Source organism: Nanorana parkeri, unplaced genomic scaffold (genome assembly GCF_000935625.1).
Source record: "Nanorana parkeri isolate BGI_ZX_2015 unplaced genomic scaffold, ASM93562v1 scaffold676, whole genome shotgun sequence".
Taxonomy (NCBI): Eukaryota; Metazoa; Chordata; class Amphibia; order Anura; family Dicroglossidae; genus Nanorana; species Nanorana parkeri.
Genome location: NW_017306944.1, coordinates 136,786 through 160,687, shown reverse-complemented (window position 1 = coordinate 160,687; position 23,902 = coordinate 136,786). Strand labels below are relative to the sequence as shown.

Genomic DNA, 23,902 nt, shown 5'->3' with positions numbered 1-23,902 from the left:
TAAACTGTATAGATGGAGCAATCTGCCACTAGGCCAAGCTTGAGTATCTTCCTAGTCAGCCCCGCTGGTTGTCAAAATACCTGAACAATCTGATTGGATGCAGGCATTGTTCAGGTATTTTGTGAGCCAGCAGAGCCAACTAGCAAGATACTGAAGCTTGGCCCAGTGGGAGATTCCTCCATCCATACAGTTTAGCGTAGAAAATGTGAAGGTAATCTATAGGTATATGGCCAGCTTTATTCACAAAAGTGTGAAGAGTTTGGAGAAGGCAGGATAAGTGAACAATCTAGGACAAAATAGCTGATTTGGAAAAATTATCCAATGCAGCTAACTTTCCAGTTCAGCTATGTTGGAATATAAGTATTCCAAATCTCATGTGAAGATGCACAAGCACTGTGCAAAAGCATTTGGAATCCTCATCACTCAGGTTCTCCACAGAAGGATCATGATGTCAATGTTTTCTTTAGGGCTTGTTCACACTGAAAGTGGAAAGTGGAACGCACCGCGATCACTGTGAAACTTCTCCCCGCGTTTTGGAGTGGGAGGGGGCGTGGCGGTGCATTGTATTCAATGGCACCGCTTCCACGCCCCCCCACCCGCAGCTCCCGAAGTTGGCCGAGCGGTGAAAGGCAAAGCTGGCCGAATGGCCGGCCGACAGCCTGCTTCTGACAGCTGGGCAGAGCCAGCCGTCATCTCACGGCGGGCTCCGGCCACTTGCAGAGAGATCAGCGTCCCTGGTTCTGCTCGCTCCCTCTGTGGGACCAAGCAGAACAGAAAAATAGTTTAAAAAGTAGAAAAAAATAAAGAGAAGACGATCGTGCGGAGCTAGCAGTGACAGCTAGCTCCGCCAAACTGTTTTCTATTGGCCGGCGGTTCTGCTGCCGTCAAGAAAAAATAAATAAAAAATGTTCGCCATAGGAATGCATTGCTAGATTCCTATTGTGTACCGCAGCCCTTCGGTTTTTCTGAACCGAAGGGGTCTTGGGGCCGAAGCTAGCCGAAGGATCAGCCGAAGCTACAGCTAGATCCTTCGGCTGCTTCGTGAATAGACCCCTATGTGCTGAAGATTAAGATCACTTTACAACAGATATAAAATACATGCGGTATGTACATTGTTTGCAGTGCTCAGCTTTGTCTGCAGTCTGCATCAGAAAACTGTAGTCAGATATCTTCTTTGAGCTTCTGGTGCTAATTTACTAAAGGAGTAGATCATGTTCACATTTCAAGTAAATGTTTGCTTTAAAAGTGTAAAATAGTAGTACATATAGTTAAAATTTACAGAATACCCAAAGATAAAGAAAACATTTCCATGCACATAATTGGATGATTGAAATCAGCACAGCTTCCTCACATTTATTAAGCAAAGAGAAATTCTCCTTGCAAAGTGAACATGATCTGTGCCTTTAGTAAATCAACACCATTGCATCTAGAAACAAGAAAGGGACAGCATGTTTGCTTAACAGTGTATTCAAACGCAAAAAACAAATTTTGCATCATTTCTGACATGTCATTCTCATTACTGAATGTTGTGCCTTATCTAAAACTTGCTTTAAAGAAAAATAAATCAGTCACTTTTCTTTTGAACTGCTTGCTCCTTTTTATGAACCATTATCATAATTATCTACATAAGATATTTACAGAGTAATCTTTTTCTTCTTCTTTGTTTTAGAACTTAAGGACACACAGACATCTGAATACTACAGTATATCACAGAACCCCCTGGACTACAGGATCTTGTTAATGGATGAAGACCAGGACAGAATCTATGTGGGCAGCAAGGATCATATACTGTCATTGAATATTAACAACATTAGTCACGATCCTCTCAGTGTAAGTCGATAAGATAAGATTGGTTGTATGTTTAGATTTTTTACTTCCTCAAGCTACTGTAGTGTTCATTCAGTGTGTATGAGTGTGTGAGGGGGATTTTTCAATGATCTCAGAGAGCTATTTCCTAACATATAACTGTCATCTATTGTCTATGGCTGGATGGCTAGATAAAGGCCTTAATTGACCCTAAATTCAGGAGTTAAATCTTAAAAATACATTTAACTACCTTAACTATTAACGTAAATGTATCCTATTTGTGTATAAGTCGGCTGTAGATCCTCAAATCATCTGTGAATTGGTGCTGACACTGTCCTTCCTTCTAGATTGTGGCTTCTTTTGTTCTCCATGGCCCTTTGTGTTTTGTAAAGTATCCACCGCTCCAAGCTCGCTCCCGTGATGGACTATCTCATATTTAGTTTACTCATTTGTATTGAGATTGTAGTCCATCTTGGAAGTGATTTTCGTGTGGTGGCTACTTTACAACACACACAGGGACCATGGGGAACAAAAGTCACCACTCACCAGAAGGAAGGACAGCGTCAGCACCAATTAAGAGATGATTTGAGGGTCTACAGATGAATGATACACAAATAAGATGCATTGTTGTTAATAATTAGGGTACTTGAATGCATTTTTAACATTTATCTCCTGAGTTTAGTGTCACTTTAATGTTGACCAAACTCAAAGCAGTTTTCTGACAATTTCCAGCAAGGCAACCTACCACAAACAATTTATATAGTTACTTGTATATCTGAATGGCAGAGTCTGTCCAATTTTGCATTAATTCATTTGATTAACACAAATTACTAATGCAGCTATGTATTCATTAATACATTTGTAATACATCAAGGGGCTGATTTACAACTCTTTCGCCCAGCGTGTAGCAGGGCAGATGCCAGTCACATGTTACTGCCACCACTAGATGGAGCTGAGGAGCAAAGGAAGAGTTACAAATTAGCCCCCCGAGTGTATTTTTTTTCTGTTTCCAAGATCTATATTGGTTTTACATGAACAATACAACTAGGCATATGATCACGTGATAATAAAAAATGTATATGTAGACCATCAGAAAAGTTTTTGTAACAGATGATGCAAGTGTATTTTTATAATGCAAGCAGCATAAGTACCTAAATTTGACCTGGCATTAGCGTCTTATAGTCCCTGTATAGTACAGCTCAGACTGGGAGAGAGAGAATCAGCACTAGGAGCCAGTCAGTTGTGATGTAGTTTGTGTGCTATTAAAGGCTTGTTGCTTCTCTTTTCACTGTCAGTCGCAGGTTTGGAGAGGAACAAGACCCTGTTTGAGTTTGACTGAAAGAATATATTTGCACTACTGGGTCTCCTGAAATCTGGTCTAAATCGTCCTAATTATCCTAATTGTCCTGATTTATCTATCGGATTTAAACCAATACAACACATTCTTTATGAGGGAGAAATTGTAATCCTGCTAGTTGTTATTAAGGGATTTGGAAAGACTCTACCTGACATACATATAACCAGTAGAGAGGGCGAGTACATTCGTGCCTTCTAACCCACACATACACAGTCCTCTTGAGCTCTCAACAAAATGCAAGAAGAAAGTCCAGCCAAGAAGGTGTGGTCAGTTTTGATAGAAAATGTGCTGGATGGAACAGGGAGAAGTGACCACCAGTTACTCAGCTCGGGCTGGTGGTTTTAAAATTAATAGTATTGATTACAGTGTCTATTTACAATTTGTATTGTGAATGTGGAAACTACAGTCAAGAAAAAAAATAAACAAGCAAAAAAAATACAAAGCCACATGTGAATAGTTTGGCTTGGCTTATAACTTGTTTGGCTTTGCTTCTCTTTTGGGTCACGGGAGTACATTTACTAACGTAGTCCCATGATCAAACGTCAGTAGATAGCGGGCTATTGCCAACTATCTGCTGACAGTGCAGAGCCACACTGCAGCTGGGAAGGATCCCAACGATATTGTCAGGATCCACCCCGTGGCTAAAGTAGGGTACACATGGAGCGAAGTTCAGCAGAATTTAGCAGAAATTTGGCCAAATTAGCGCCATGTGTATCCTATTTCATTGGCAGAAGTCAATCATTTTGCTGAAGGAACATGTTGGAAAACCTTTAGCTAATTAGCTGCAAGCACTGTTTTGGGTATTCTGACAGTGTCCGGCAGCCACTGTCAGAATACAATGCTCAAAGCGGGGGATTCATCCAACCACACCGTTCAGCGTGGATGGAGGAATGTGTTAGGTTTTCTTTGTTCAGATTAAACAAAGAAAATGTATACCCAGCTTAAAGTGACACTAAACTCAGGGGTTACATTTTAAAAATGCATTCAAGTACCCTAACTATTAACAATAGTGGACCTTATTTGTGTAGCAATTAGCTGTATATGCTCAAATCATCTCTGAATTGGAGCTGACACTGTCCTTCCTTCTGAAGGGTGGCTACTTTTCTTGCCCATGGTCCCTATGTGTGTTGTAGACACCGTTTCCAAGTTCGCTCCGTGATGGACTACAATCTCATGTTTTGTTTACTCATTTGTATTGAGATTGTAGTGCATTGTAGTTTATGGGGGCAAACAATTGTTAGTCAGTTGTGGGCAGTTATGGTAATTTTGGACTAATAAGCAAACTAGTGTATAAAAAAGGCATAGCAAACTGGGCACTGCCATGGGGATATGTACCAATGCAAACAATACTGTAGAGTGATTAGACGATTTTTTTCATGTAGCGCTGTGGTGGACATGGACAAGTACAAAATACAGATTAGGGATTGGCTTCAATCTGTATGTGGGGTTGCAGAACAGTACTATTTATTTTACAATTACCTTGGCTTATATATAGTAGCAGCACCCAAATCTGATTGAATCCGGATTTTGTCAGGCAGTTTTAGCAATGACACATAGGGGTCTATTCACGAAGCTGCCGAGGGCAGCCGAGTGAATGTTCATCAAGTGGTAAAAGGCCTGCTTTGACTGGCAGATAGATAGAGGATAATGGTTTGCTGAGGCTTTTTCTATTCTCGTTGATACTAAATTGTGCTGACACTGGCCACTTTCTATTAAACTCTCAGATATAGCTGTGTAAAAGCAGGCTGGCTGTAGAACAGTTTTGATGAGCAAGAATATGTTGCAATTTAGAGACACAAGGCACAGGGGAGATTTTTATACATTTGTTAGGTGCGTCAGCCCACAGATATTAGATGTGTGTAAAACTGGCAAGGGGCAGGGCATTTTTAGAACATAGAAAAGTCTGAAATGGAGAGACTCTGTACTGAAATTGGTGCTTAACCAGTTGCCTTCTTCAACCTGTAGATTAACCTCCCTCAGCATGATGCCCCATGCTAAGGGAACTGCAGTCTATGTTCATATTTACAGCTAGGAGTTTTGGGCTGTATGCACTCCCAGTTATGAGACTGCACTGTCACTGAGAGAACCCAGGCTCTAGTGATCAAGAACCAATCAGTGTGGTTCCCGATCATATGATCACATGAGATTCATTAGTAAACAAACCTTGCAGTTTGCAGCTGTCAGTGTATTTCTTTCTATGTAAACTCACTGTACACAGAAAAATTAATACTTTATTAAAAAAAGTACAGTGTTTAAAAAATTCAAAAATATAAAAGGATAACCTTTTTTCCCATATTTTGTTTTGCATTTTTCAGCCTATAATATCTATAAAAACATTGTAATCCTTATATGACCTTATTTAGGGAGTTCAATTAGTCATATAGTTATTGTCAAGGTAAACCAGTGCATACTAATGTTGTTAAAGTTTCATCTGGGCATGAAGGGATAAATTACCTTTGTAAAGTCAATAATGTTATGAGTGTATTTTTGCATCCTGCTAATAAAATAATGATTAAAGCATTGACAGCTCTAGAATGTTCCATTGTAAAATCATCTAATTCAAGCAGCTCCTAAAGTTCATTCTGTATTTGGCACTGCTGAAATTGGCCCTCAAAGAAGACATGACTGGATGAAAACAGGGACATTAAGCAAAGGTCTATTTCCCCCCGGGCCCATAGTGGCCAGGGCGACCTTTATTAATATAGTTCTGCAAATAAATAGATGATTGACATATTGGAGCCAGAGTAATTGTATTTATCCAATTTACTAATGTTAGTCACGTAGTTTAAATTCTGTAAACAACATTGTCCAATATACTTATCAAAAAGGGGGCTTATATTTGTATCCATATTACAAAGCATATCAATATATGTTTAAAGTCATAAAAAATGCTTTTATGTATTATAAAGCAGCCTTTCTTAACCAGTGTGCCATGTACCCTGGGGTGCCTTTGATGTAAAACTGAGGGCTCTGATATGAAGGGGGACTTTGATGTGAAGGGGGAACCTTACTTTTTTCAATCTGGGTTCCCATCTTAAAATCAATTACATTTTAGACTGGGTTCCTCAAAAAGATAGACAACACTAAACATTTATACTTAGGTAAGGCATTAAAAAAAGCAAATATAAATGCATTGTGGATGTTGGTATTACTGTTTTGGATCATAGTTACATAGTATTTGAGGTTGAATAAAGACATTAGTCCATCAAATCCAACCTTTTAAGCAGTCCTATAATAAACAGAAGAAAAGGGCTTCAGATGAATTAAAAATGTTTGGGACTATGACACCATACAGTCTCCACAAAAGAAAAATAACTAGGGTATCTTTGTAGTAAACTGGAATTAAATCAACACAATAAAAGTTAAAATAGAGGTTTTTAGAATGTTTACATTTTACTCAATGGATTAGTTTATCTTTTCACAAAAAAATGAAAAGGTGAACTAGCCGACAACAGCATCTAAAATGTTGACTGGGTGAGTTGAAATATTTTAGACAACTTGTTTTCATTTCTACTGATTAAACGTACATGAGCTGATGCTGTGTGGAGAATACTTTAGTGGATTTACACATGGTGTAAAAGAAAAATAATATTCTTAAAGTGTCCAATTATTTCTAACAGAATGTATGGTTTCATTCACTTCTGATTGCACCATAACCACACACATAGTGTAATATGGATCCTCAGCAGTCATCTTCTGGAATTGTTTAAAATAATTTCAAATAAACTCTAAGCATCCTATTGATCCTGATGACTAACTGGCCTGAGTGTTATCCTCAGATGACTTTGGTTTATGGGGTCAATAGCTTGATATTACCGCCAATATCAAAGGATATGTAACAGAATAAACTTATGATGATAAAAAACACAGTACTGCCAGGAAGAGGTAATTATGTGTGAAATACTGCTGTTTAGCACTGTGAATCCAGTAAAAAGTGAGGAGCATCATGTACTTTCAAGGTTAGGGACCTGTATAAGTACACTTGTGGACTGATTTACACTTGTTAAACTAAAATGTTATGTAAGTTTGCTTTGTATGGCATTGTACATATTTACACTGTAGGTGTGTTAAGCAGATATTACATTATCATAGTTTGTTTTGCAGCCTTATATTTTCAAGAAACAGTTTTATAAGTTTTCCTTTATAAAAAAACAAGTAATAAGTCAGAGAGATGTAACAAATGCTTCTGTGTAATGAAAGTTCTCCCTTATCATAAATAGAGATTTGTGCATTATGTTTTGGAACCAACATTCATAACTAATTACCAATCATTCTGTTTTAGACATAAGCAAACTGGAATGTCAAGTTTGAGATATGATACAAATTGGACTGATGATAACACCCAAGCACAGTACACAGAGAGGCATTTGAATGCAACACAGCTGATTTAAAGAAGAACTTCAGGCATATGAAATCTTAATCCTTACAGTGGGGCTACCCCTGCACTGCAAGGGTTAAGTGCTCATTTAGTCTAGGGAGCTAACATAACAATAATATACTCACCCAAACCTCAAGCATGCCTGGCTGCTAGAGCGGTCCCCGCAACCTCTCTCTCCCTCCACTCGGGTGGTTTAAGAACCCATGGGTCTTCAACGCTGCGGGACATTACACTGCTGGAACCAAACTGGGAAAATACCAGTTTTGTATTTGTTACATGCTCCCATTGGCATAGCAAGATCCAAAAATTGATGCTTACTTTTTCAGTGCTTTTGCTGTCCTGTTTATAATTCTGCTCCAAAGAAACAGCTAACTAACTAACTAACTCCCACTGTCCTCATCACATACCTTTCCCTCAGTCTCCTCTGCACTTATCTACCACCAATGCCAACCTGTGTAACAGTCCCGGTGCTTGAAAACTTCACTACACAGCCTCCAAGGTTGTATAGCAATACAGTGCTCCTAATGGAGAGCAGTCATTGGTCAGTGCAGCCATGTGAACACAGTAATCAATTCTGAGCCTTCTTTCTTCCATCCCAGAAGAAACAAGAGATTTGAACTGATTTTCAAGTTCCCGGGACTGTTATATGGGTTGGCATGAGCAGCAGGCGAAGGTCATCATTACAGGTAAGTGCAGCGAAGACTGGAGGGGTGGTGGGGGTGTGTTGTAAGTTGGTTCACCTTTTCATTTTTTGTGAAAAGATAACCTCACCCATTAAGTAAAGATCCCAAAGACCTGTATTTTGTCTTTTATTGTGTTGATTCTAAATTTACTGTTCACACATCTGTAATCTTTTTTTTTTTTTTTGTATTGCTCTTTTTTAACACCAGTGTTAAGCTCACGTGGAGCATGTTAAAATACAGTCCAATCACATAAAACAGCTTAAGGTGTCTACATTAATATAACATTGGGAGAATCCTAATATGAGGATTTTTGGCATTTCCAATTTACCAACTGTATTAAAAATATAATATCCTTCATAATACAATGATGTAATATATCTCGGATGTTGTTTGATATTATATATATATATATTTTTTTTTTCTTTTGCAACTAGGTTTTCTGGCCAGCTACACCACACAAAGTTGAAGAGTGCAAGATGGCTGGCAAGGATCCCACAGTAAGTCATACAGGAGAATACTTGCTCTCTGAGTCAGGTTGAGGTCTTTGCAGCCAAACAATAAAATGAAGGGTGTAGCTCCTACTAGATATCCTCCGTGGAGTGATGGCATTACTGCATGCATTTGCAAATGAACCTGTTCAGTCAAAATCATTGCTTATAAACATCTTGAACAAATTTCCAGAACTTTTATTGCAATAAAATGTACTTTGTTTTTTTATAAATAATAATTTTTATCCATCTTAGCTCATACTATGTTGCCTGTTTTTCCGTATTAAGTTTTTTTGCATAAGTAGTATTTATATAGGAACCAAAATATTTTCCTTCCTTCCATGTTCTCATTTATGAAAGCTGTTCAGGATGTTTCCCTATGGTGATTAAATATTTTGATATGGATGAAGGAAAGATAAACTGTGCATCATTTGTCTTCTAATTGCAAAACCTGCAGACCACCTTAATTTAAAGTCATATAATAGTTTATGATTGAAATTTTGTAGTAGAAAGGATGCTTTGTTATTATTCAGCTTCCACATCTTTTATTTTGTTCAATGGTATTTTTTGTGTTTTACAGGACACAAACCAGGGCATTTAGTTGTTCTTTAATTATCCAATCCAAAGTCAAATATAACAATATTAATTTTAATGACATTCCTTGGCTAATTGAAAACACAGAGTCCAGTAGAGTTCTAATAAGTAGGGGCAGTTAAAAAATATGTAGCTTATTTTTATAGACCATTCCCTTGCTTAACCACTTGACCAGTCTGTATATAACCCTTAAAGTGTGTTTAAACCCAAAAACAAAAATGTTATATATTGCAACTTACCAATCCTTAAATGTGGTGGCTGCAATAGTTTTCTTTTTTCAGACTTTTTTCCTTTATTTTCACCTGGTGATCTGGCCAGTAACACACTTCCTGTCTTAAGGTGCCCATACACCTTACAACCATTGCAAGACTTTTGTGAACTTCCTGCACAGTACAAGATCACAAGGGATAGCACAATCTTCAGCAGCTGTCCATCTACTAGCTTAGAGAAGGGAAAAGGGCAGTGGTTTGCCTTGCTGTGCCTGCGTGTTAGTAAAGACACACACAGCTTACTAGAAAAAACAATCAGCATTGGAAATAGCTTAAAAACATGTTGATTTTAACACAACGTTAAGAATTGGTAAGCTGAAATATCTTAAATGCTTCTGGGTTTAGGTATGCTTTAAGTTTTTAGTGCTGTGATAGTTTGACAATTACTCGGCCATGCATCACTTTACCAAAATGAATCTTATTTCATTTTTTGGAGACATATCATCTTTCACTTTAAAATGTTGCCCCAACCTGCTACAGTTGAACTTCTGTCTCGGAATATAAATTTTGCCTGTAATAGTTTATGTCTGCTTGACAAAACTCTGGAAGTCCCCAACAATTCCATGCTTCTGGTTTGGAACTTTACCTGTTTGTTTTAGGGAACTAGTTTATGAACAGCCTTAAAAATCACACTATATTTATTATCTCACAATTGGTGATCTTGTGTTTCTTATTGATCTGCTTTGTCTTTGGTTTTTATATCATGCCTCTATATTACAGTTAACGATATGTCTGCCTGTTTTTTAAAAAGTAGATGGCCAGATAATTACACAATAAGCAACTTAGTTTTACTCTAAAAATGACAAAACTGGAAAATTGTTACTGAAATTAGATTATGCCAAAAGATCTTCTGCAAGCATGACTAATTTAGACAGGTGAACACTTCTACAGTTTTGTTACTTTCATGCTTTTCCTTACAATATAAACCCAAAAGGTAGAGTTTCTCTTTAATTCGGACCATAAAGTCTTAAATTTGCACTTTTTAAAAATGTATCACAACTTTTTTGTAAAGACAAGCTGTATAATTGTGACTTTGATTTACAATGTGAAGAGAACATTTAATTGTTTTGAACTCAAGTGTGCACTTCAAAATAAAATGTTAATCCAATTTTCCAACAATGACTTACACATGAGAATTGACCCAGTCTTGCTGTTTCCCGCTTACAAGTACACTGTCTTGCATGCAAATACCACACTTATGACTTATTTGGCTTCTTGGGCCAGAATGTAACTTCAAACAAACTTGGCATACTAATTTCATCATTTGGAAAGTACATTATTTAGTTTTTTTCTCTGAGCATAAAACTAAAAGTAAAAATATGTAAACCATTTTATATTAAAATGACATACCAGATACACAGTGTATAGAACATGATGATGTACGGGACCTTAGACCACTGCAGTGGAGGGGGGGCAAGGTGGAAGGGATCTGGCTAGCACCACACGCAAGGGTTAACTGCTTGTTTTTGTCAAGGTTAAAAAATGCTATACTCACCTGATCCATGGAGCCAGCCAATTTTAAGCTGGCCATACAACTATAGAGTTTCTGCAGATTTTCTATGGTCAAATGGAAAACGTGCAACAGATTTCTCCATCTACACTAAACTGTGTGGATGGAGGAATCTCCCACTGGGCCAAGCTTTAGTATCTTGTTAGTCGGCCCCACTGGCTCTCAAAATACCTGAACAATGCCTGTATCCAATCAGATTGTTGAGGTATTTTGACAGCCAATGGTGCCGACTAGGAAGATACTGAAGCTTGGCCCAGTGGGAGATTCCTCCATCCACACAGTTTAGCGTAGATGGAGGAATCTGTTGCACATTTTCGATTTGACCATAGAAAATCTGCAGAAACTCTATAGTTGTATGGCCAGCTTAAAATGGGCTGGCTCCATGGATCAGGTGAGTATAGCATTTTTTAACCATGACAAAAACAAGCAGTTAACCCTTGCGTGTGGTGCTAGCCATTAAGGTGCCATTTTTTTTAAAAATCTTACTTCTAGGGTACTGATGTAATTACTAGTAAAGCTCCATAGGCTCAGCTTCACTGAATCAGCATTAGTATGCAGCCTTGAAATGAGAAAACTGCAGCTTCGGTCTAGGGCTTCTCACATAGACATTTCGCTTTGTGACAAATACCCTTTAGGTTTTCGGATAATTTCTAAGTCATAAAAGTCCTTGTGAAATTTAGCAGAATGGTTCCATGGATACAGTGTAATATATCATGTATGAATGTGTAAATGATCATACAAACAAACCAATTTATCTTGAAGGCTGGTGAAGTCTGACAAATTACACCTAGTAGACATTTGTTTTACTTACGTCTGCTATCTGTTTTAATTTGTCACCATCTGGGTTTTCAAGCAGATGCAGAAATATACTGGCATAATTATTTATTCCGAAAAAAAAGCTACATTTAATTGCCTAGATGGATAAGGTGAAACTATGTGGCACTAATGCAAAGCAAGTATGAATTAGGATTTTTTTAAATATATTTTTAAAGTGCACCTGTCACCACCTAATGAAAAGTAAATTGCAATCATTGGCCTTTTTCTATAACATGCTAGTATTTATTCCATTCTTTAAAGCATGTTTTTTCAACATTAGTGCTGGATTGCAACTGCTAAACAGTTGATAGTTCATATTTTTTAGTGACTAGTAAATATTTTTTTTAAATGTGAAAAACAAATCAACAAATATGATAGTACTTACTTGTCTAATGGGTGAGATGCTAATGAATTGGCCATATACAGGGTAGCAGGCAGCTGCATAGCAGAAGCGCTCTCCAGCCCAATGGCTATTCTATCTATTTTATTACAAGTTCTAAAAAAAAAAAAAGTCAATCAGTAATGAGGACATATACACCTCTTCTAGTTCAGTAGTATAATCTCAACTTTAGACTAAACTGGCCACTGTTAAAAAACTGTTGACAAATTCTCCAGAGGACCAAGTGCTTGTAGCACTTGATCCCATTCTGCTCCGTGATGTGGTTCTGCAACAAATTAACCTCTTCTTTTCGGTTTCTGCTGACTGTCAGCTCCACTCCATACTGAAGCCCAATTTACAGGTAGTGCTAGGGGGGAGCTATACAGCACAACACTGTAGCCACCTTTCACTCTCCTCTGTGTATACAGTCCTCTGTACGGGTTGGAATTGCTTCCTTTACAGAGTAGTGTGCCTGTGAATACAATGCACCCCTGACTTCCCACAATGCAGCTCTGCACATTCTGCATATTCCTTTCATACAGTGCTGATGGGGTAGGAGGAGAGAGGCACAAGGAGCTCCTACTAACACAGGGATATTCACACCTAGCCCACTCACTTTAATTACTCAGAACATCATTGTGAATCTATCTGGGAAGTGCCATATATTGTGTATTCTTTGTACATGCTGCTTGTGGTGAACAACAGAATCTGGTGCAGTGCTCTGCTTCCTTCTCTCTGGGCAGGTGCGATGCTTTATTTTCCAGAGGGGCTGCAGCTGCTAGCAGCAGGAAAAATGAAGTAAGAGGCTGGTATGAGTGGGGCTCGAAATGGAAGAGCTGCTGCTGCTGGTAGATCAGTGCCAGTAAGAACAAGATGTACACAGGAGCCTCATACAGAAAGGCTGTACTCCCCACACAGTGGTGAATGACAGCACACCTATTGCCAGATACAAACACTGTCACTCAAATCTAAATAGGTATGCATCTCCTGCTGAGCAGTGGGATTGAATAGTGGTGGGAGAGGTAGGGTGCTCTGTTGACCACACCAGCTCTGCAACCAAGCTGCATGCACTTGGTCCCCTGGACAATTCAACAATTTGGTGGTACTTCTTCTTTAATATCTTCATTGTTACTACAACTTTTAATCAATGCTCATTTGAATACAGCAAATTGAAAATAAAATAACTTTGACAGGATTGTGATGCTGGTCACAATCTCTGAAAAATCTCAGTTAGATTTACTAACAACTACATTGTACCAGGGCCTATCTTAAAGTGTATGTAAACCCTAACATTAAACGTCTCTGATTTCCTCCCTTTTATCCTGTTAAACATATTATTGAAAATATTAATTAAATTTAACTATAAAATCTATGTACAGTCATATGGTAATACCATGTGTTACACCTGGTTTCCCAGATCACTTTGAACTGGGGTAGGGAGGGACACATTAAAAATAATCAGGACAGAGCAAAAGAAAAAATTTTTAATTCAAGTGCAGAGGATCAGCCATAAATTGTTCAATATCGGGAGATATCCACAAGCAAATCAGGTTAGTGTTCAAGATTAGAATACGATTTGGCTAATAGCAGAATTTTTTTCTAGATGCTCTTTTTAAATCACCTGCTAGTATCAACATGGCAGTGGGCCAGAATACTTCTGACACTCCACTCTGGTGATGGCAGACTGTTTGCTTTGTCTGTTAAGCTATCATTTGGAGGAGGAGTATTTGACAGCTATGGTGTATTTAATTTATCAAGAACTAGAGAAAAATCTACACTGTAAAAAATCTAGTGTATAAGATTTTGTTGAGTCACCCAGATAGATAACAGAGCTAAATCTATGTGTAGAACTATATTATGTAGTTACTAAGTTGGGCTTTGTATTGCATTTTGATGAACTACAGTATGTTTGTTCTTCTTTTTTTTTTTCATAGCATGGCTGTGGTAATTTTGTACGTGTTATTCAGAGCTTCAACCGAACTCACTTATACGTATGTGGAAGTGGAGCCTTCAGTCCTTTATGCACATATGTCAACCGAGGCCGAAGATCTGAGGTACACTGCCTAATGCAACTAAGATTAGCTAACACTGAGTCAGATTCCTTTTAATGTATCATGTGTCTGCAAAATATCTGTTAGAAAGACTACATAATCTGTAGCCCCTTTTTTTTTAGCTGTAACTTGAGTTTCAGTTGTCACTACATTTCAGAATGTGCAGGAGAGTCAACAGCCTTAATAGAGTTAAAGCAAAGAATGTAGTTCTGAATGCGATAGCCATATACTCAGTGGTACACACCTGAAGCTGATTTATAAAGGTTTTAGGCTCTTACCATACCCCACCCTTTACCCTCCATCCCCTTTTAACCGATCGCTGCAGTACATTGAACAAAATGAATCTAAAAAACAAGAATCCTTAGCTAAATCTGTGGTCACAATGTAACTTGCAGGGTCTAAAGTCTTCTCTCGTTCTACAGAAGATTAGGAGTGTCCTTCTTCTGGTGTTCACATCACTGCCTGGGTGATATGGACACTTGCAGTGTCCTCTCGGCTGTACCATTCTGACATAAATGTTGGGCAAGGGTAGGAATTTACTTATGCGCATACAATTTTGATTTGTTTTTAAAATAGCTTCTTTTCTCATGGTTATACTGTACCTAATAACCAAATATTTGAGAAAAAAAATAACTTTAAAAAAAGATTGATTTAAAATTGAATGCCACAGTTTTCAAATCTGCATTATATGTTGATAGACATTTTCTACTCTGTCCTCCACACTAGGTAATGTAGAAATTTTCTAGTCTGTCCCCCGCACTAGGTCATGTCTGACAGCACAAGAATGTACTCTAGAAAAGGTCACAGGAAACATTCTTTCTGCACAGTCACGCTAAAAATCAAAGGCACTATTCATAATTTAAAGAACAGAAGGCTATTTAAAAGCATGTGCTGCAGATTTGAATGCAAGAACCTATTAAACATTGTAGCTAGTCAGTGATATTAAATCACTAGCGCTTTCCATTTCCACACAATTGTTATATAGCAGTAAAATTTGCAGTGAAAAACAAGCAGATGGGTATATACGGTAATAGTTTTTTATTCAAATGTATGCTACTGACATTATTTCTTTTTAATCTGTTTCCTTCCAGGATCGTGTTTTTTTGATCGATTACAAAAATGAATCTGGAAAAGGGCGATGTTCTTTTAACCCAAAAATAAACACAGTTTCTGTTATGATCAGTAAGTATCAACTAACTCTTATTTTTATGCTACTTTTTAATGCAACACATATTAATAACACTTTTTTGGCGTAAACTTTTCAGGGTATAAAGACATGTCATTTTATGTATCTGAATAATGTTTACATTTTACTTTACAGAATGACAGTTATAGCACACAATGGATGATGAAATTAAGTAATAATGTATTCAAACTTATTGTTTAATAACTATCATTAAGTTTTAGTTTTCATCTGCAAGTGAATGTAGCTCGTGCCAACACATCATTCAACTGGTTAATGATTTTAGCAGGTATACATAGCATGGCCATCTACTTTTTAGTGAGGGACTACAGTACAAAATTAAAGGATAATTCCACCTTTTGCAGAAAAACATTAAATGCACACTTTTTCTTAAAAGAAAAAATATGCATTCATTATTTTTTTGCATAGGAGCCAGTAAAGCACAGATCATAGTTGCAATGCTCTGGCTCCTGCAGACTGTTCCTCCTATCCATGTCCATACCATGCTATGGACATACAGTAACAAGAATGAGAGGAAGTGTCAATAGACTACAAGTGTGCTGATTTGAGTTGATTTACTAAAGGAAATTAGGCTGTTCACTTTGCATGGGAATTTTATCTTTAGCTTAGTGTATGAGGTGAAACGGTGCTGCCTTCCATTATCAAATCATGAGTAAGCATGAAAAGTGAATTTTCGCATATTCACTAGGCTAAGGGAAATGTCTCTTACAAAGTTCCAATCTCCTTGCAAGCTGGAATGTTTGCCCTTAGGTAATCAACCTAATTCTGTGTTAAGAACAGGCTGAAACGAGGAGCTGACCAAACAGTCCAGTGAACAGCCAGGAGGCTGAAGATTTGTGTTGCAGTTTTGTGATCTGACAAATCCTGTGAGATTGAACTTTTTCATGTTTATTTTGTTATGCAGAAAAATAAATGAGGGCAAGAATTCTTTGTACACATTTTGGCATCAAGCCTTATGCTTGAAACTAACTCCTACACAAGCCATGTAGCTGGATGTTCCTAGATTATCAAGTTCCCTGTTTCCTTGAGAATGCAAATGTACTATGTTCAAGAAAAAATCAAAGGAACTGGGAGTATTTTATCAATGTTTTCTTGTAAGTGGCCAAATTATATTGGGCCTAGTCAGAGAGTGGGATATACTCTTTTGCTTCATATTGAACACTAGAGTATCTAGACTCTTTGCTCTTTGGTTATGGGGAGCTTGCTGTGATGTACACATGATTTTGCATCAATAAACACGGAATGCATCACTTGTATCTTGTGGAGTGCAGTTATTCTTTGGTTTACATTAATGCAGGGTGAGCTGGGCTGCAGAATCGGAGCAGTGAGGATTTTTTTGCAATACTACTAGAGTTCCTAGATTCACTTTTACAAAGGAAGGATTATGGTTTACATTTTCTTAACAAATAAAAAGTGGCAAAACCCTTTACATAGAGTGTGACATCATTATGTTAATATTAGTACAGTACTTACATTTGCATGCCAATTTAATTTATTGTTACTAGTACATATGTAGGGACCACAGGAGTAAATCAATCCACAATCCACTTACATGCCACTTTTTTGCATAGCCTTTAAAGGAAAACTATGTGGAATTCCAAACCGTTTCCTATACCGTTGGGTATATGTGTAAGTTAACGTATATGTAAAACCAAAACGTTTTAAATTTTGGATCAAGTAGAGAATGGTTAAAAGCCCTGTCAGTTTTTTTTCTACCATCTGTGTCTCAATGTGCAGACACTACACTCTCTCTAACACACTAACATTGCCTGTCCTGTAGACACAATAAGAAGTGAGAGGAGATCTTCAAATTGACGGAAATCTAAAAAAAAAAACCTCACAGAGGTTGTAATCCTTTCCTACTCTGGCCATAACAAAAAATGTTTTTGCTTCAGATACAGTTTGAACTTCTATATCATCTGCAATTGGGGCCTCCATTACTGGTAAAGCCGATCTCTGAGGAAAACATGAACTCCATCCCATCCCACCCTCCCATCCCCTTTTAACTAATCGCTGACATGAAAACAATAAAGCTATCTAAATACCGCAATGACATTACTCTCTAGTCCCGAGTCTTCTTTTCATTTTACATGAAGCAGGGTCCTTTTTCGGGTGTCCACGTCACAGGCTGTGTGATATGGACACTTTTTATTGACTGTCTAGTGGCAGAGTCCTCTCAGTATGCAGAACAGGAGTGATGTTAGCAGGAGGACTGGACCGACTGTCACAGGCATGTCTGCAGCTTTGCACTAGTGCCACAACAAGAAAATGCGCCCAGATGGAACAGGAACCCAGATGGCAGACTTAGGTCAGTATGTCTTTCTTCACAACGTAAGAAAAAATATGCAGGATGGATTAAAGGAGGTTCATGTTATTCCCCAGAGATGGGCTTTAAAAAAATGAGAAACGTCAAAAGGTATTTCAGTGGGGATCCCACACCAAATCTCTTTTTTTTCAAAGATGAAGAGAAATGAGAAAGACATTCAACAAACCCCCCAAATCCCTTCAGCAGTACACTGGGACAGGTTAGCAGGTTACTTTCTTTTGGTAACTCTATGGTTGGAGGAGTTCTGGAAAAGTCCGATAGCTAAGAGTTTGTAGACAACAGTGGATAGCAAGATCCAATCCCAGAGAATTAGATCACAGGCAAGAATTAGACAAATGCATTCATTTCTAAAAGCCAGGTTCATTGAACAGCCAAAAACCTTTGGGCAATGCTCCTCTATACAGGCTTTCTGTTTACACGTACTTGTACCTTTAACCTTCATTTTACCCCACTAATGGTTAGACAAAAGCTAGTCTTTCCATAGGACATTAATGTAAGTGAATGCTGTTTAATGAGTTGCACAATAAGGGTTACTACATGGATGAAAATAATATCTGTGATAAGATTAAACTGTGTTTGGAACAAATAACATATCAGTTCACAGACATGTAATATTATGTTAAGATTTAGAGCCTGATTGATATATTATTCCTGGATTGAAAATTGGTGCAGAAGTTCAGACAAACGACTAAAAACACTAATTGAGTGAGGAGAATGCCAGATATCTTGAGCAAAAAAGAAAATATTATCAATGGTACCTTTTTTTTCAGTGTTTGAAGTAAAATAGCTGTTTAAGTGCTATAACATTCTTAAGATTTCTAAGAATATATATATACAAAAAAATGACTTTTATCTAATGTAAGTAATGCCAGGTGGTCCCACCCCATCAGTGGATGTATTCAGGCCTAGTACTAATTAATGCATACTATGTTATAAAACAAATCACTGTCATCAAAAAGTGGCTGAATAACAAAAAAAAGTCTACTCTTATGGGTCAAAATTTTTGTTTTTGTTTGTTACCATCTTAATAATGATTGAAGAGCATCTGAAGAATAACAGACACCGCAGTTGATTTTTTTTGATAGAACAATTTATTTTTCAATGATTTGTCAAGAAATACATATGCTGATATGGTATTCCAAAACAATATTTAAAATAAATGCATGAGTTGCATTTGTAATGACATATATGTTATTTATATTATAGATGAAGAGTTGTTTTCTGGAATGTATATAGATTTTATGGGCACTGACTCTGCTATCTTTCGAAGTCTAACAAAACGTAATGCTGTAAGAACTGATCAGCACAATTCAAAGTGGTTAAGTGGTAAGCTTTTTTTATTTTGTTTTTGAAAAGAAAGCTCCACCTAGGTATTAGTTTAGGGTTAAATTAAGTAAAAAGTAAATAAAGTAAAGCTGTGCATAACTGTAAACCTGTTATCAAGACATTTTCTCCTGCACTGGGCACTTCAGCTAATGAAATGTGAAGATCTCACCCTTTAAGTGACTAGAAAAATCTTCCAACACCCCGAGTAGTGAAAGCAGATATTGAAATAAGTGGGGCAGACTGTATAACATTTATATAGATTCTTAATGTAATAGCCAACTTTTAGAAGAAATGCAGTTAAAAGTATTTTAAAGCAAAATATGTAATTCTCAGTATAAAATATTTTTTTGAATATCATAAAATGTACATAATATGTAATATGGATATGTAATGAAAGCGGGCCTCCCATGCAAATATAAGGTCCTGCCAATTCCCTGCTGCCTAAACAAAATGAACTGCAAAAAGTAGGCTTTTTTTGTACTCACCGTAAAATCCTTTTCTCTGTGTTCATTTATGGACGCTGCGGAGATCTTGATCACTTCTACCGATGATTGCTGCAAGTGGCAGTATAACCCATCGATACAGAGATCAAGATCTCTGCTGTGTCCTTCAACGAATGAAAGAGAAAAATAAATATTAATTATTTTCAGCCTGCTTGATCCTGTAGTCGCCACATTTGAACCAAGCTGAGCAGGCCAGCACATTAGGCAAACATTGCTGATGCTCTGCTCTATGCTCTGCTCTGGTGCCCAAGGCTCTTGTCTATTAAAGATAAAGGCTGTAGATCACTGTATTATTGAGTTATTTTCAATAGATAAAATCCTTAATACAATGACACATACAGAGTGTTGCTTGAGTTGGATGCAGGTATACTATATTGTATGAAAAAAATCAGGGACACCTGGGCATCACACATGCAATTTGACCATAAATATGTGGATACCCCTCTAAATAATTGAGTTCAGGTGTTTTCAGTGAAGTTTACTGTTAATGCCAGACTTTTTAGACAATTGTGTACTCTAAATCTTGGGGCAACAGATTGGGGAAGACCCTTTTCTATTTCAGCATGACTGTGCCCCTGCGCACATAGTAAGGTTCATAAACACATGGTTTGATAAGTTTGGAGTGGAGGAGCTCGAGTAGCCCGCACAGATGCTGACCTCAACCAGACTAAACACCTGTTGGATATACTGGAATGCCAGTTGTGAGCCAGGTCTTCTTATCCAACATCAGTACCTGCACTCAAAAATACTTTTTTGGCTCAATGGGCACAGATCCCCACAGACACACTCCAACATTGTGTGGAAAGTTTACCTAAAAGAATGAAAGATTTTATAGCTACAAAGGGGAGGCAATGTGTTATTATTTGGAATGGGGTGTCCAATTAGCTTATATAGGTCTGATGGCCCACAAACGTTTCCCCTTGCTGATATAAAAGTGGTTCTTGTTTTTGTAACCACTTTAAGTCTGGCTGTTGTAATTATACGGGTGGGCGTTTATAAACGTCCTTCCTCACCCCCAATCGTGCGCACTGCCCAACTTGTGCACGAGCGGAAAAACTGCTTTAATTTCAAACAGCTGGAGATGGCTGTTTAGATACAAACATTCTGGCAGCTGTAGAACTGTATTGTACGCTGATTCCGAGCTACGCTGTGCCCCATGCAGGACCTGTGACCAGAGATTGGGGGGACATCAGCATACAATCTCCTGCTGATCTCCTCTCCGGTCTCTGAATGCAGGAGTGATGTATATTACATCACTTCCGCTTTCAGCTGTCATTCTCCAGCTACAGTAGCCGGATGGAAAATGATGAAGCAGATCTCTGCTTCATCTGCTTTTTTGGGGGTCCCTAGGTGACATCCCCTCCTCACATGCACACACAAACATGCGTCGAATGCGCCTACGTGCGAAAATCAACATTGCTCCGCACATGTTACTACCACCATGAATGCCGAAGCATGTACAATAATTCTATGGCCATTAATCACTGTTAACACTAAACTGATGAGCGGTAAAAGCTTTTAAAGCGTCGCCATATGGCCAATTTGGGGTATGGTAGTTTTTTGCAATTTCGCAGGCGCATGCAATTTTAAAGCTTGACATGTTGTCATAGGATCTATTTACCCAACGGAACCCCATCTTTTATATTTTACCCAAAAAATCGAGTAATAATAAATGTTTAATTATTTCAACATTTTTTTCTACATTTTCGGTAATGTTTTGGTTATATAGTAAAGAAATTTAAAAACGCAGTGGTGATTAAATACCACCAAAAGAAAGCTTTATTTGTCCCCCAGCAATAATATAAAATTCATTTCAGTACAGCGTTGCATGAATGAATAAATGGCAGTCAAAGTACTGCAGCGCTGAATACTGAAAAATGGCCTGGACAGGAAGGGGGTTTAACATCCTGCTTGTCAAGTGGTTAATTAGTATTTTCCCTTCAAAAAACATAGATGATATGGTTGTCTAACCAGATATACAGTTAATTATTTTAAAAGTGTATTGTCAAATAATATATTATGCCTTCTAGAGCCAATTTTTGTGGATGCACAGCTTCTTCCAGATGGAACAGATCCAAATGATGCAAAGGTTTATTTCTTTCTGAAAGAGAGACTGACTGACAACAGTGGGAGCACCAGGCAGATTCACTCTATGATAGCAAGAGTTTGCCCAGTAAGTTGTATTGTGTTTATCTCCAGCAGACCCCTACAGTATAATAAAATGTACTAAGTACATCTGGTTTGGACAGTTTAAGTGTATTCCTGTTCTTGATGATGCTGGAATGAGGGCATGCACTCTTAAAAATGCTCTTACATCTATTTAGTTCAAATCTATTTTGCAATGCTTGCTTCCTTCCATCTGAAGCAATTTATGAATTACATATTCTAAATACTGTATAAGGAGGCAACTTATAAAAAAATTAGAATTACAAATGAAAAGTAATTGTAATATGTAATACAAACCAGCATTTGCCCTTTGTTTTGCTACAAGATTTGAAGAGTATGATGCTATAAAAGTATAGTTTACACATTTACTCTGCAAAAAAATAGACAGTGCGGGGATTTTACTAATGGAGTGATTTTTTTCTCTTTATGTTTTTATTCTAGAATGACATTGGTGGACAAAGAAGTCTTGTTAACAAGTGGACGACCTTTTTAAAGGCCCGGCTTGTGTGTTCAGTGATGGATGATGATGGAACTGAAACTCATTTTGATGAATTGGGTAAGATCGCTTTGAATAATAAGAATGTCTGTTCTACTTTATGGGTTTAGAACATATTACATCTGCAGATATTTTTTAAATTTACATCGCTCAACAGTGACTTCCATGTTAATGCATTTGTGTCTTTGCCTTGGGTATAACACATCTGAATTCCCAACTTCCATTAATCTGACAATGATTTAGTGAATGCATTCAAATTACCTAGAAACCTGTACATGTTAACATTTGTTGGAATACTTTAGTAGACTGCATTGTAGTATATTGCAGGGTTTGAAAATTGTTTTTCTGTAACATTTACATTTCAAAATAATCTTCTTACTTAACAGAATAAGGGCTGGTGCTCACATGATTTGACACTATGGAATTGCTTTATTAAAGGCAAATATTCTGTTTGCTTTGCAAGGCAATTTTCCTTTAGCATAGTGAATGTGGCAAAAATTCATTTTGCAAAGAATACCTAATCACTAAGAAGGAAAATAAAGAAAACAGTATTTTCAGTAGTTTACCTCATTCACTGAGCTAAGGGAAAATTTCCCTGCAAAGTGAAAAGCTTATCAGTCCAAATGTCCTGCATTTAGGACTTGCGGTGCAGTATGTGGAAGTTTCCACCTAAGGAGCTTTTCTCTCTGGTGGACACAGGAGCCACTGCTTTGTTACAATTTACTGGTCACCATTACAAAAGTTGATTATTATTATTAAACATTGACACTTGCATCTACCATAGAGAACAATAGCCTCCATGTCTGATGTTTTTACACACTGTATACTATAGAGCAAAACTGATGAGTTAGTGGAATGCAGCCAGATATAGTCTTAATCTAACAGTGTCTTGATGTGTAATCTCGTTAATCATGTTCTACAGATTTTTTGAAAATTGTGAAATTCTGCTTTCATTTTTATTATAGAGGATGTTTTTCTAATGGAAGCAGACAATCCTCGGAATACTTTGGTATATGGCATTTTCACAACCTCAAGGTATGGTACTGCTAATGCTAATCAATATTTTTGAAATCAGAGTGAAAAATGTTCTTTTCATCCCGAGCCTTGATTTTTTTGTGACTCAAAAGAACAGTATACAGCTACTGCATGACAGTACTTCCAATGAAGTTTCTGCAAGCAGCTTCTCGATTGGATTGCAGGAGCTTAATCATTACGAACTGCAGGGATTGGGAAGGGAAAGGGGGGGGGGGTTAGGCAAAGAGAGAAAGGGTCTGTCAGGAGTGATATGTAGGGCCTGGGGTGAATACTGAAGGGAGCTAGAGCAATGTTAGTGGAGGAGGAGAGTGTGGTGGGTAGTGGAGCAGAAAGGAGAGGGTGCTAGACATGCTAGACTTAGGGGTCTATTCACAAAAGGGTGAAGAGTTTGGAGAAGGCAGGAGAAGTGAACAATCTAGGACAACATAGCTGAGCTGGAAAGTGAACTGAATAGGAGAATTTTTCCAAATCAGCTATTTTGGCTTAGATTGTTCACTTCTCCTGCCTTCTCCAAA

General features: G+C 37.6%; 1 protein-coding gene across 1 annotated transcript in view; it reads left to right on the top strand.

The window, feature by feature from the left end:
* The window catches only part of SEMA3C (semaphorin 3C), a 131,609-nt gene that overhangs the window by 76,612 nt on the left and 31,095 nt on the right, over positions 1-23,902 (top strand). The window contains exons 3-10 of the mRNA XM_018563567.1: positions 1,670-1,830; positions 8,659-8,721; positions 14,215-14,334; positions 15,423-15,513; positions 19,068-19,187; positions 21,721-21,863; positions 22,298-22,412; positions 23,318-23,387. Of these exons, the coding sequence (XP_018419069.1) occupies positions 1,670-1,830; positions 8,659-8,721; positions 14,215-14,334; positions 15,423-15,513; positions 19,068-19,187; positions 21,721-21,863; positions 22,298-22,412; positions 23,318-23,387 (883 nt within the window). The remainder of the gene's footprint in view (positions 1-1,669; positions 1,831-8,658; positions 8,722-14,214; positions 14,335-15,422; positions 15,514-19,067; positions 19,188-21,720; positions 21,864-22,297; positions 22,413-23,317; positions 23,388-23,902) is intronic.